Consider the following 13,432-nt stretch of genomic DNA (forward strand, 5'->3'; position numbering starts at 1 on the left):
ATGGTAAATATACTTACAATGTTATTATTTCGATGATAAAAAACACGCTTATCTCTAGAAAGTTTACTGATTATGGACAGAGGTGGCTTTTGTTCTGCCTTCTGCAAATTCTTTTCATTCTTTAATCCATTTGCTTCAGACTGACGTGTTCTGTTAACAGGAACAGTAACCATGTGTATTACATATGGATATTTCCTGTATAGATATTGTAGATATTGAGTCGGAATTTCACAAAGATAAATTGCATGGTATTGATTAAAGTATCTTAAAATATAATAAAGCATATTTTAAGTGACGTTGTTCGAATATAATTTTTTCTGCATAGCAATTTTCTTGGTAATAGGACGTGATAATAATATAGGCGTGGAAAGGACAGTTCGAGGAATATAAATAATTCATAAGAATATGTATTATCATTTTTTTATTCTATGAATTTTTAACGCTTGACTATTGTATTTTAAACTATTAAGTATATGTATTTAATACATTTTCTTGTAGGTAAATCGTATTTAAAAATATTTTTACATTCTGAAGTACGAATAGTTATCAACGTTTTAATAACTACCCAAATGTATTATATGACCGGATAAAATTCTCCTCTCATTTAACCCTTAGTAAGTATTCTATTCACAAAGAGGAAAAGTCTTCCTTATATTTCAATTAAGTAACCCAAAATAGATCAGTACTTCATAAGATGTAACTATGTATATATAGGCTCATATGGATGCGCTTCAAGGCCTGTTGAACAATCATACCTATCGGTTAAATTACGCATGAAATCTGCTGGTCGGGACTCCGGGGTGAAGGTCACGCCTGTGCTAGAAACCACATTAACCGCAAGCATTCTATTGTCTAGCTATAGTCTGGATAAATATAAATGTACATTTGTGATGTTCAGATTATTTTAATGTTGTCAAAGTGTACAAACGGTTCGTTTTAAACTTTATACGTCGATAGAGGCAATTAACACAGCCTTTTTTAATCAATGTGATGAAATGCTTAACAAAATAACGCGGATTTTTTTTCTTGATATCGACATCGTTGGTATTTATGAATTTATAGCATTTTGAATATTTCATTAGCCTTTATGTATATTTCGACAAAGCCGTCTGTGAACGTTTCATAGAAGCGTTGCATATTAACATCGAAAGAACTATTTCTTTAATTCAGTAGTAGTTTTATGAAAGAGAACTATCACGTTTTGAAATAAATTTATTACTTACTAAAATTATCATTTTATTGAACTTACCTAAAATACCTACATGAGGTTCTCTTTTAAATCAATGGGTATATACAGAATGTCCGTTAATTATTTCAATTTAAAATCTATATCTGTTCCATATCAATATTCTGTTAACGTTATAGTGAATAAGTCAGTAGGAAATAATGAAATTCTTTTACTGAGACGAGATTGAGATTTTTTATATTTACTCTGTAAATATTATTCCTCGGGATTTCATAAGAATTGCGGAAGGCCAGTCCATGAAAGGGTCAGCTAATTTGGAGGATTTGCGCTAAAGTCCCTTCCGGCACCATCCTTTGATCCTGTTTATAATGATTTCCTAGACTCACGTGCTTTTAATGTATGTCGATAATAATACCTAATACCTAGTATCCATCGAATCCAATTATGTGCAAATAATGATACGTAGGAATATTGATTTCAATAAACTTAATTATTTTTAAATCCTACTTCTTTATCGGTGGATAAATTTTCCGATTCAGATTTACAACTTAAACCCTTGACCACCGAGCGGCCCGATCGGGCCACGACACAATAGATTTTCTATTGTGTCTGTGACTCCGGGGGCTGGATTATCTACCATTTTTGTTTTGTAAGAACATTCCTTTTTAAAATAATGAGACAAAATTTAAAAACTGTAAAATCCATCTATTCTTGTTATGACTGACAATCATGAAAACGGGAAAGAAAGAACCGCAAACTACAGTCGTGAACAAAACCTATTTATTTCGCTTAATAAAGTAATATTGTTTTTGCAATCAACAATCACAGACACAATTTAATCCTGCAAATAAATATTTAGTTATTAGTGCGCCTAAAATATTTATAATGTTCTCTAGAATACGTTCATAGCAGGTATTAGCAGGATTAGCTATACTGAACGTGATACTTACATTTCGTTTTATTATAAAAACATTTATAAATGTGTTCCTTTATAGCACTTCGAATCTTTATCTTAATAATAGATACCGATAAAACAGATTATTATGAACCTTCAAAGTGTCTTATAAATTCCTTAATTAAAGCTGTTCAAAGATATAATTATCGGTATAGCTCTAGATTAGGGGAATAGAAGATCTGTAACAAGAGTGTATTGGATTAATACTTGCTAACACAGTAAAACTCTATATGTTTGCTTTGATGCAACAACTCTGAGCAATATTGAGAACTTGGTTCAAAGGGTTAATTCAAATTATGAGTTGGCTACACATATAGCGCTCGACTGTATCCACAATACGAGAATGTTCGCTATTTGTTTGTTAAATTCAAATCAATTATATTAATATCGATGTAATTGAAAGCACGCATATCATTAATTTAAACGCGTATTTGTATGAAAATTCCAACGTAAATAGAATTTTGCATTCGAGGATGATGCACCATAACGTAGCTGACCTAATTCGTGCCGAAGCATGCTTCAACTAGCACTGCGAGAGATATGAACTAAGACGCAAATGGTTTACATTTAATAAACTATGCATTTCTAGTGATAAATATAAAAGTCCACTGGAAGTGCGACAGTCACGTCGCGCATCGGAACTCAAACAGTTACGCTGGAGGTATTAGCGATGGCAAATTTAAATTGAGCTCTTGTTTCGCAGAGATGCCTCACTACCACGGACCTGACTTCGCTGGGGGTCGGCTCGTGCGTTGGAACGGGGATGTACTTAGTGGCCGGGATGGTTGTGCAGAAGTTTGCGGGCCCGGGAGCAGCTTTGAGTTTCATCATAGCAGCAGTGGCGAGCATCTTTTCTGGTAAATGTCATTGTTTGTATAAACTATTAACGGAAAATTGAATGGCAGTTTTCCGTGTAGTTTTAAGTTTTTAACAATTTTGATGCTTTTCGTTCACCATAAGAGTTAATAAAATATATAGGGACATAAATTACTAGTTCATTAGTTAAATACTATTCCAAATTTTTGTAATTAAACGTCTACTTGATATTAACCTGTAACTGTCAGAGAACATTATAAAGATTTTCATTTGCCGGTCATTAAATTTGACGACGCGACTATAACAAATTATGCAGTAAAGGCACAGTATTTTTTTTTTTTATACTTAAGCGGGCAAACGAGCAGGCGGGTCACCTGAATATGGAAAGTGATGCCCGCCGCCCATAGGCATTCGCGTTGTCAGGGGCACCGCGAATGTGTTGCCGGCCTTATGAAATGTGTATGCCCTTTTTTTGAAGGCAATATTACAATATTACTGTGGTAAAGGTTAATATTTCCATCAATAAAGTAGGTACTTATGAACTAAAATTAGTATAAATAATAATTGTAATTCGAGAATTTACTCATATAATATAACAGTTACTACAAAGAATTACTTTAGCAAAGAGAAATTATTGATATAACAATATCGGGACTTTTAAGGCAAAAGAAAAGACGGTGTCAAGATGTCTTCACGTAAATAAGAGTAATTCTGACTACGTCTTGCTGAAACGTACTTAAAAAACAATGGAGGCATTGAGTCAGAAATACCGACACGTTTCTTTTTGTTCCGTTTTCAATTACTAAGAATCATTAAGTAATTTCGTTGGAGTTAAGAGCTGGATAGTAGCTCAAGGTTACCTAATACCTATACATGAATTGTTTTAAAAAATATTGGAAAAGTATTGATTTCCTGAAAAAACTAGATGAATATAAATTGATACTATTTATTTATTTATTTATTTATTTATTTGATTTACCAACGTTTCTTTACATCACAGATAAAACATCAAAGTTAAAATACAATTTTATATGATCAATGTAAAAAAACACTTATAGGTAAACACAGCTATATTAGGCTTTATTACAGCTTATAGGTAAACATACTATATTAACTTGCGGCTATTTTCAACTATCTAACTACCTACCTAACTAACTACCTAGGTGTGAAAGGGATAAAAAAACATACAGGCGTCATTCAACGTCATATTTTCTTGTTACAAGTTAATGTTCATACTGAAATCTGTAGTGTATTAGATATAAGCTTCTTGGCCAAAGAATATATTGAGCACCCACGTATTGACGTATGATTAGAACTAATATCAAACATCCTATTTTTGGATACAAACTGAGTGATTGATTTTTGTTTTCTGATTTTTACGTCTTCTTTAAATTAAGTTATTGATTCTTCATAAAATTTACCAGAGTTTTCCTGTTGCTGGTAGCCTCTATTATTTTTAACTTGCTATAAATAACTTAGTCTCAAATATCAGATTAAATCGTATAAAACCAAGAGATTTTTAATTTAAAAAATTGCAACATTTTAAGAGCTTATCTGAAACGTTTATTACATCTTTGCTTTGACTCTTCATTTTATTTCTTTGAATTCTATCTCAATATTTCGCAGACAGAGTAGTACAAATTTGTTTCTGGGTGCGTACTTTCTGAATATTGCAGGTTGCCTATAGTTCTTTCGTTCGTACTTTTTAATTTAAAAATACATTGTTTAAATATGCTGCTTCAAAGAAAAATAATAATACAATCAATTTCCACATGTCAAAGGCAATAGGATTACAATATAAATAGAAAAATATTCCGATTTGGCAAATATAACTGCAAATTTCCCGCTGTGTCGTCAACATTCAGAACAATACCTATTGAAATTGAATATTTATTATTTCTTTGTCCAATATTTAATCATGTTTTCTATTTTCATATTCGGTAAAACATGCGTAATTGCGTAGGTGATAAAAGCCATTTGTATCGTTGTCGGATAAAAAAAATGCAACTGAAAATTATATATCATACCGGTGACGTATGACATATCATGTAGCTATGTAGCTAATGATAACTCGATCATGTCATATCAATAAAACCACATATTGCCGCTTATAACTAGCTCTAATCTTGGTTTGAAGTTTCAATTCCCTTGAATATTGGCGATACAACATACTAACAAAATTTAGCTTATATCTTAGACGCCATCTCATTTATTAATATTTCGATTTGTACTCTTGTGCTCATCTATAAAAAGCCTTTGCGTATATTGATACATTTTGTATGTTCTTTATAGACTCATCTGAAACATAACCGTCGCATGTTCAAATATTATTCTATTCAACACGATATCTTGGTTCAGAGTTCTACAGCAGAAGCCTGACCTGTATTGCTCATACACCTCACTATTCAATGCTGTGACACATTTAAAGGGGAAGTATTTGAAATGCTTATACAGTCGGTAACGCAACCAACAATACAACGCGTGTGTTGTCAAGACTCACTGAGAAATATTTGCTAAGGTTTCCTTCAATATGGGTATCCAGGAATACGTCGTGAGTCGTGACCTGTATTTAACCGTCACATCCATCAATAGATAAATGTTCTAACAATATTACATTCACGGTACACAGATATTTTATTCTCAGAGGGATATCGGAGTCAAATTCTCTTCTAAAATAATTTATACGCTCTCTCTTGATGTGGAAAGTTCACTTTCGTTCTTATTTTCTACAAAGGCTAATTTTAATAGCTTCTACTATTTTAGTGTTCACTTTCTATCTATTTGCAAGCCTTTTTCCTAGTTCCAGAAGTTTGAGAGTTACAATTAACAGTTAGTTAATCAGTTCATTAGAACTTCAGACGTCTTAATCTAAATTATATTAGAGCCATTTTAATAGGCAACATTTGACAGTTCAACAAAATTCAACAACGTAACCTAGTAACGACGACATAGAATAACATGATATTTCGTTTTGTTAGAACTGCACATTTGCTTAACTTTTTTCAATTACGATTACATATTTATAATAATAATGACCGATGCAACTAATTTTAAGATTTGATTTTACTGATAAACCATTCTAAACATAATAAACATTTTCTTATTTAAAGAACTGACGTCGCTACAATTTTGTGTCAATAAACCTTTTTTCTTTATAAATACCAGAGACGTTACTCTAAAAATCGTAATCTGACATCTAGAATCGAATGCATTGATTACTTGGGAATAAAAATCATCATAAATTATTGACATGTGTTTCAAGTTCGATTGACAATTGTTTCAAGTCCGTATCGATTAATTCGCTTTAATCGATGTTTTTAACCACCCTATGAAGATAAAATTAATAGACGTCAAATGTTGCCTATTAAATTGGCTCAACTATAGGTAATAAAAAGTGTTGATTTGTACTTTCTTTTACAATAAAATAAATACATATGGAAATGCAAGAAACTGTTTCGTATGTATGTAGGTTTTCTATTGCATCGAACTAATAAAATTTGCAAAACTTAAAACAGAATTTCACGTCAATCGAAAAGCAGTTTGCTATTCACACCGATGTCAAATTTGACCTTGATACGTGTATAAAAATTCCAGAAAGTATGGCACCAGATGATTGTAAATAAGGTAAATAAAAAAGCAGCGTGTTCTATCAGATAAAATATATTATCTGTGCTTGAATACGACGCCTTTGTCTGTAGGTACCCAGTCTAGTCCGACAAAGGCTTCAAAATTGTAATGCCCTTCCATTCATCCCACAACTTTTACATTCAGACTACAATTGCCTCCGGTTATCGGGGTTTCTATTTTCATGTCATTTTCATATAGGCCATTATAATTACGAGTTATTTTAACAACTTATCAGGTTATCAGTAGGTTCTATAAGGTTTTATGTTCGATCATAGTGAACATTTTATGACATTTTTCCGATGAATTCGAGTTACTAAATCTAAAGTTGTAGTGAAATAAAATAATCTGTGATTACCATATCTATCTTAATATAATCATATAATAAATAATATTTTATATGGTTTTTATTTCTAACAACTAATATTAATAACAGATGATATATTAATAACTTCAGAATTAAAATAGGTAATTGTTTTGTACGATCTATATTCTATAGGAAAAGAAAATTCTCGCATAGCTTACTATAATTATAACTTTTTAAATATGTTTTAAAACAATAATCCCAGGTGTCTGCTACGCTGAGTTTGGGGTCCGTGTCCCGAACACCACGGGTTCCGCGTACACCTACTCCTATGTGACCGTCGGCGAATTCATTGCTTTCATCATTGGCTGGAACATGCTTTTGGAATATCTGGTAAGCTATTTGTTTTTATTTGTGACTTTGGAAATTTTATTTTTTTAGTATATTAATGTGAATAGATAGATATTTACATATACCTGCTTCTCCTTTTTACCACCGGTCGAGTTGACGCGGTGCTAGTCTCCACCCCTCGTCGGATCTTAGACTAATGTTATGTCATCGACATTCCACCTATACGCACTAAGCGTTACGCTTCTTCCTTTCTCGTACGTACCAGTAGGGAATGGAACAATCTTCCGGCCTTCGTGTTTCCTGATCATTATAATCTGAACTTATTGAAAAGAAAATGTGAATAGGCATCTATTAGGTCAGCATGCTCCGAGGCTATATGCTTCCATGGCCACCGGAGGGCCCCACCACCGGGGGAAGAGATTGTAGTGAGCGGAGTGCCCATCCGAATTGGGCCCAGACTGAAATACCTTGGTTTGGTGCTCGATCCGCGATGGACATTCCAAGCTCACTTTTCGGCACTGGCCACCAAGCTCAGCACCACGGCAGCGGCTCTCTGCCGCATTATGCCAAATATTGGAGGGCCGAGTTGGGGGTGCCGCCGACTTTTCGCTGGTGTTGTGCGATCACAAGCATTGTACGGGTGTCCGATATGGGCGGACAAACTGCTGACACGCAATACAATCGTACTGCGGCGGGCACAACGAGTGGTAGCCATAAGAGTTGCTAGGGCGTACCGCACCGTCTCCTACGATGCGGTTTGCGTCATCGCCGGAACAGCACCCTGGCACCTTGAAGCCGCTGCCCTTTCACAGGTCTACTGGCGCAGAGCTGATGCAAGAGGGAGAGATGAGAACCTGCCTCTCGAAACACTCCAAGAATGGAAACGGGAAGCTCACGACGCGGTGTTTCGCCGATGGCGTCGAGAACTAGACTCGTCTTGCGTGGGGGCCTGGACTCTGAATGCAATCAGACCAGTACTCAGAGAATGGGTGGAAAGGCGATGGGGGTCGATCAACTACCAACTGGTGCAGGTTCTTTCTGGGCATGGGTGCTTCGGCAGCTACCTGAACAGGATAGGTCGTGAGCCAGCTCCCGCCTGCCATCACTGTAGCAGCCTCCAAGACACGGCTTTGCACACCCTGGTGGAGTGCCCTTCCTGGACAGACGAACGTGGGTCCCTCCGGAGCCTGCTGGGAGCAGACACTCAGCTTACCCTACAAGCTCTTGTAGAGGCAATGGTCACGGACGACACTGACCATTCATGGAAGACCGTCGTCACGTTCTGCACGACGGTAATGAAAAGAAAGGAGGACGCAGAGAGGGCCCGGGAAAACGACCCAGCGGCAGACCCTCTACGTCGGCGCAGACCCGGTAGGCGCAGGCGTCTATATGACCAGCGCCAGCCGTAACATAATACTTAAGGGAAAAACACGGGGGGAGGTTTCCGTAGATACGCGCATACTGTAGTTATGCTCGCGGCAAGGAAACTGGATCCCCCCGCGTCATAAGGTGGTTAGGTCCGGAAATGGACGGCGATATTATTCAATATCGGCGGCCATTGTACACTTTCGGGCGTCGATGGGCCGCGATGAAGCGGCAGTCGCCACACGGTCGGCGGGGGTACAAGGCCTGGCTGTTAACCCCCGCCGCCCAGGGCGAAAGACGGCCACCGTTGGGTTTTAGTGGGTATGGCTTCCAGCGAGTCCCACATACCCCCTTGGACAGCAAAACTGCCGAGGGGGATGCGTAAATGCATTTCCCAACGTTAAAAAAAAAAAAAAAAAAAAAGGTCAGCATGCTCCATCCTAAACCATGTTTATCGCTTTCCATCAGGCGAAGCGATGGTCAAATGCTTGCCTAATCTTGAATATAAAAAAAACCTTTTACATACTACCTATGGTGATATGACAATGAGAGTGACTTCTAAATAAGGGAAAAAGATTTTAATAAGTTTTTTTAACTTGGGTATACCTAATAAAAATATGTTAAAGCCTTCAAGTATCAGAATCGATGTTGTAGTTTATTATAATAAATATCGTCATAATTAGGTACACTAATCTTTTTCCTAAAAATAGATAATATCGTATTTAACATGTTAAAAGGTTTTGGGAGGAAAGAATAATTAATAAATGTAGATCATATTAAATACTTGTTTGGGATAAAGCCTCTTTATGTCCTGAATGTGAGTGTTGTTTAAAATTTCATAATTCAATTCAATAAGGTTTATATCAACCAATCACATCTATCACAACAACGTTATTAATACAACATTATTTTTAGTTTTATTTGTGTCTATTTTTTACATATTCTACGAACTGTGTAGCGCGTGTTTAGCACGCTTTTATTTTGTATTAGTTTCACGCTTGCAGCTCTTTACAAACAAATAAACAGTGTAGCAATATCCGTTGAATCGCGCAATAGTACAATTGGGATCAAAGCGGTTATCCATTGGAGTTCTGAATAATTTAGTGTTGTCCATAGAAACCTAGTGCAACACCAACAAAATCTGTTTGTGAGCGCAGTCACCTGGACTTGTGAACTGTATATTTTATTGGTATGGCACAAAGGCTTGTAACGACGAGACCAGTAAAGTGTACTTCCACGGATCCAATAAACTCCACAGTTTAGGCAAGCTTTTGTAATCAAAGCCTTTTTACATGGATTTGTGGTATCGCTTTTGCGGCCGTGGACCGTGGTTCTGAAAGAATGGAATCCGATATCTGTTCATGTGTCATTTCTATTAAAATATCGTAATTTATATGTTTAGTCTGTAAGTTAACAAGGAAAAAAAAATATTAATTACTGTCAAACATTATAACTCTGTTTTAAACTTTGGCGTAACATGAATGATCTTGGTAGAGTTTCAGTTTTAAGGAATGACCAACTCTAATTTTATTTTTTATTTTCGTGGCGGTTCAATAAGCTTTAAATGTATATGTAACAATACATGATTTGAACTTACTAGCTACGCTAAAAAATATGAAATGTACATTTGTACAGGGTAAATTTCAAATGTTATTTTTGCTTACAAATCTATAGGTAAATAAAATATCATTGAAGTATTTTAAAAAATAGAAAACATTTAAAATATTGATCGATAGGTTTTAAATGATTTATGAAATTGCAAAATTTGTTTTTCGGTAGACGTATCTTAAAATTTTTGGTGAAATATTTTTACAAAATATTGAAGCTATTTTCCAATAAAAATAACGCTACTTACTTAAAAAAATATTTTTTGTTAGTTTTTTAAAATATATATATTCAGATTTTCGCCTCGGTTCGCGCAAGAATTTTTGTAAATATATTTTAAGCAATTTTCAATAAAAGCGTTGATTGTTTCAATTTCCATTAGCATTTCCAGTAGCTACTCAGATTCTCCTTTACAGCATTATTCCGTAACTAAGCATATAATGATAAGGAAAAGTTGCGGAGGCTCAGATTTCTGTATACTTTAAATAAACTGTGCTGTAAAAAGTAAAATAATTCCCTCAATGCCTTCTATACTAATTATTCTAGTAATATTATATGTTTGTTACTCGTTCACGCAAAAACTGCGGATCAGATTTTTATATAATTTGGCACACATATAGGGTAACTTTAATCCAAGTTAGGATATATAATCCCATAGGATAGTTTTTATCGCGGAAATCCCACAGGAATGAGAACTATGCGGGCGGGCCGCGGCTGAAGCCGCGGGCGTGAGCTAGTTATTTATATAAAGCCGTTTTTTTCATATAAAACATCAAATAAAATCACCATATCTAGGAAGCTTCGATCACAATAGAAAGATTAAATATATATATATATATATATATATATATATATATATATATATATATATATCCCACCCAATCTACCCACCCCGACATTTTTAGCCACGGGCCTGCGGTTACACTTAAGTTTAGCCGGCTAAAGATAGAACAAACTAACATTAACACCTCGTAGAAAATAAACCTAAGTTTAGCCGGCTAATCTTAAGTTTATGTTCTCACCTACCTTTAGCCGTAACATATATATGGGTCATTATACAAAAATGGGGTAACTTTTGAGGATATTTTGTTTACTATATTTTTTATATCAGATTGTTACAAATTAGGGTGTATATGATAGCTAATCTAATGAATATATTGTTCCAAATCGGGCCAGCCACTTTTTTAAATAGATTATGAGATATTTTAAATTTTCTGGATTTGTCCTCCAGGGGACTGACGAGGCTAACATGGTACTGATAAAAAACTATAACTTGTAATATTCTTAAAGAAATTCAATGAAAATTACTACAAATCTCTCAGTTTTAATAATGGCACATGTCTTTTACGTACTTAACATGTTTAAAAATGATAATTAATAATATGTGATACTGGGAAAAACAATGTCTCAATTTTTAAAACAGCCTTCTGACATTTAACGCAACGTGAATATTCTTACTCTCTTACTTAACTTTTACTACTTTGAATTAGTTTTACTTGATATTTTAAGTAATTCACAAACAATAGAAACAAAAAAACGGCCAAGTGTGAGTTGGACTCCTAACAAACCTATTGTTTATTATGTTTGTAACTTAAAATTTACACTTTTAGCAATTTTTCCTTTATCTGTGTTATAAGACGTTGCTATTTACCGAGTAGAAGTAAACTATAGTAGACTGTATACACGGCAAGCATCCTGTGTGTTTTTTTATTCCCTTGCGAATATTGAATTTTGTGGAAATTTGCAGTATTAACGGATGTAGGTATCTTTTGATTGCGTTGCGTTATAAGTTTGATTTTTTTACAGCCCCAAGGGTTCTTAATCTTGAGTATCCAATATAAATTTCAGATTGATACCTCCACGCGTTCCAAAAAAACGTCTTAACAGACAAACGGACAACAAAGTGATCCTATAAGGGTTCTGTTTTTTTCCTTTTGAGGTTCGGAGCCCTAAAAATCTACCAATATTTATGTTAAAAGTACTCATTATTATAAAATTAAAAACCAAAGGCTCGAATGAAAGTCTCATCTGAGTTTTCATAAGAGCCCCTTGACATTTTTATAATGTTATTAAGTATATTAATTAACTTTTATGTTATTTTGAGGTAATTTTACTTCACAGTATTATACGTATACGTATTTATCTGATAAATATAAAAAGCTATGCCCTGAAAGCATCAAAATCAATAATTAAAAGAAAATAAGATCTTTTTAATAAAATTATTAGTAGTTTGTTTCAATAGCTCTTTTCTTTGCTACTCTTTTTTAAATGTTTCTTCCCTAGTCAAATTCAGTTTCTTTTAGCATGGCGCATGATGTTTTTAACTGAAATATAATATAGAAATGCTTATACCAATAGCAATCAAGATAAAAGTTCTCAAAAATGATAGAGTCATCAGTACTATGGGGCCCCGTCAGTCCTCTGGCGCGATATCTGACAAAGGACTGATGCCAGCGGATTGATGAAAAGGGACTTAATATGAGGTTATAATCACAAATTAGGTTTTTTTGCCTAATTTCTAATATCAACAAACTATATTTTTACAAATCATAGTTAACCATTTATAAATGAAAATAAAAATCGGATTAACAATAAAATAACGACTCACCATAGGACTGAAATGTTGACTGGCGCAGCAAGATTTTAGAGGACAAACACAACCCTAGCGCTGGTACAGTTATGACGGCCGTCAAAATATGCGGTGCACAAGTAACTTCATTACCAACATTAATACTTAGACAGGGATTTGACCTCGACTTGGTGATATTTAGCGAGAATTTCGAATTTAAAAAACACACAACGGACTGACTAGTGAAAACGATGACAAAGTTTAATTTTATTTTTTAAATAAAATGGAAAACATTGCGTTATGAAAGTTGTAGTATATAATACTATGTACATCAAAGATTGTAGTGAATTAGTAAGTTTTCTTAAATCGATGATAATGTTTAAACGATAGTCACTTGATTGTTGGTTTTCGGAGTTGTGACATGCCAAAGTACTGACGTTTGAGGTATTGATTTATTATTTTTATTCATTTGTATTTTAAATAAAGAAGTGAAATTGAGTGACCAAATAAAGGACGCTTCATTGTTTTAAAATAGATTGTTATTTGAATAAAATATAATAAGAATTTGTTTAAATTGGCTGATGACATCGAGTTACCCCATTTTTGTATAATCACCCATATATATACCGTTAACCTCGTGTAGTTGCTTTCGTTGTA

General features: G+C 34.3%; 1 protein-coding gene across 1 annotated transcript in view; it reads left to right on the top strand.

The window, feature by feature from the left end:
- LOC149911198 (solute carrier family 7 member 14) overlaps nucleotides 1-13,432 on the top strand; it is a 64,797-nt gene that overhangs the window by 4,262 nt on the left and 47,103 nt on the right. The window contains exons 2-3 of the mRNA XM_090106544.1: nucleotides 2,845-2,998; nucleotides 7,151-7,278. Coding sequence (XP_089962670.1) covers nucleotides 2,845-2,998; nucleotides 7,151-7,278 — 282 coding nt within the window. The remainder of the gene's footprint in view (nucleotides 1-2,844; nucleotides 2,999-7,150; nucleotides 7,279-13,432) is intronic.

The sequence above is a fragment of the Colias eurytheme genome, chromosome 1 (assembly GCF_061535395.1).
Source record: "Colias eurytheme isolate Ceu_HAF_F1 chromosome 1, ilColEury1 Martin Lab GWU primary, whole genome shotgun sequence".
Taxonomy (NCBI): domain Eukaryota; kingdom Metazoa; phylum Arthropoda; class Insecta; order Lepidoptera; family Pieridae; genus Colias; species Colias eurytheme.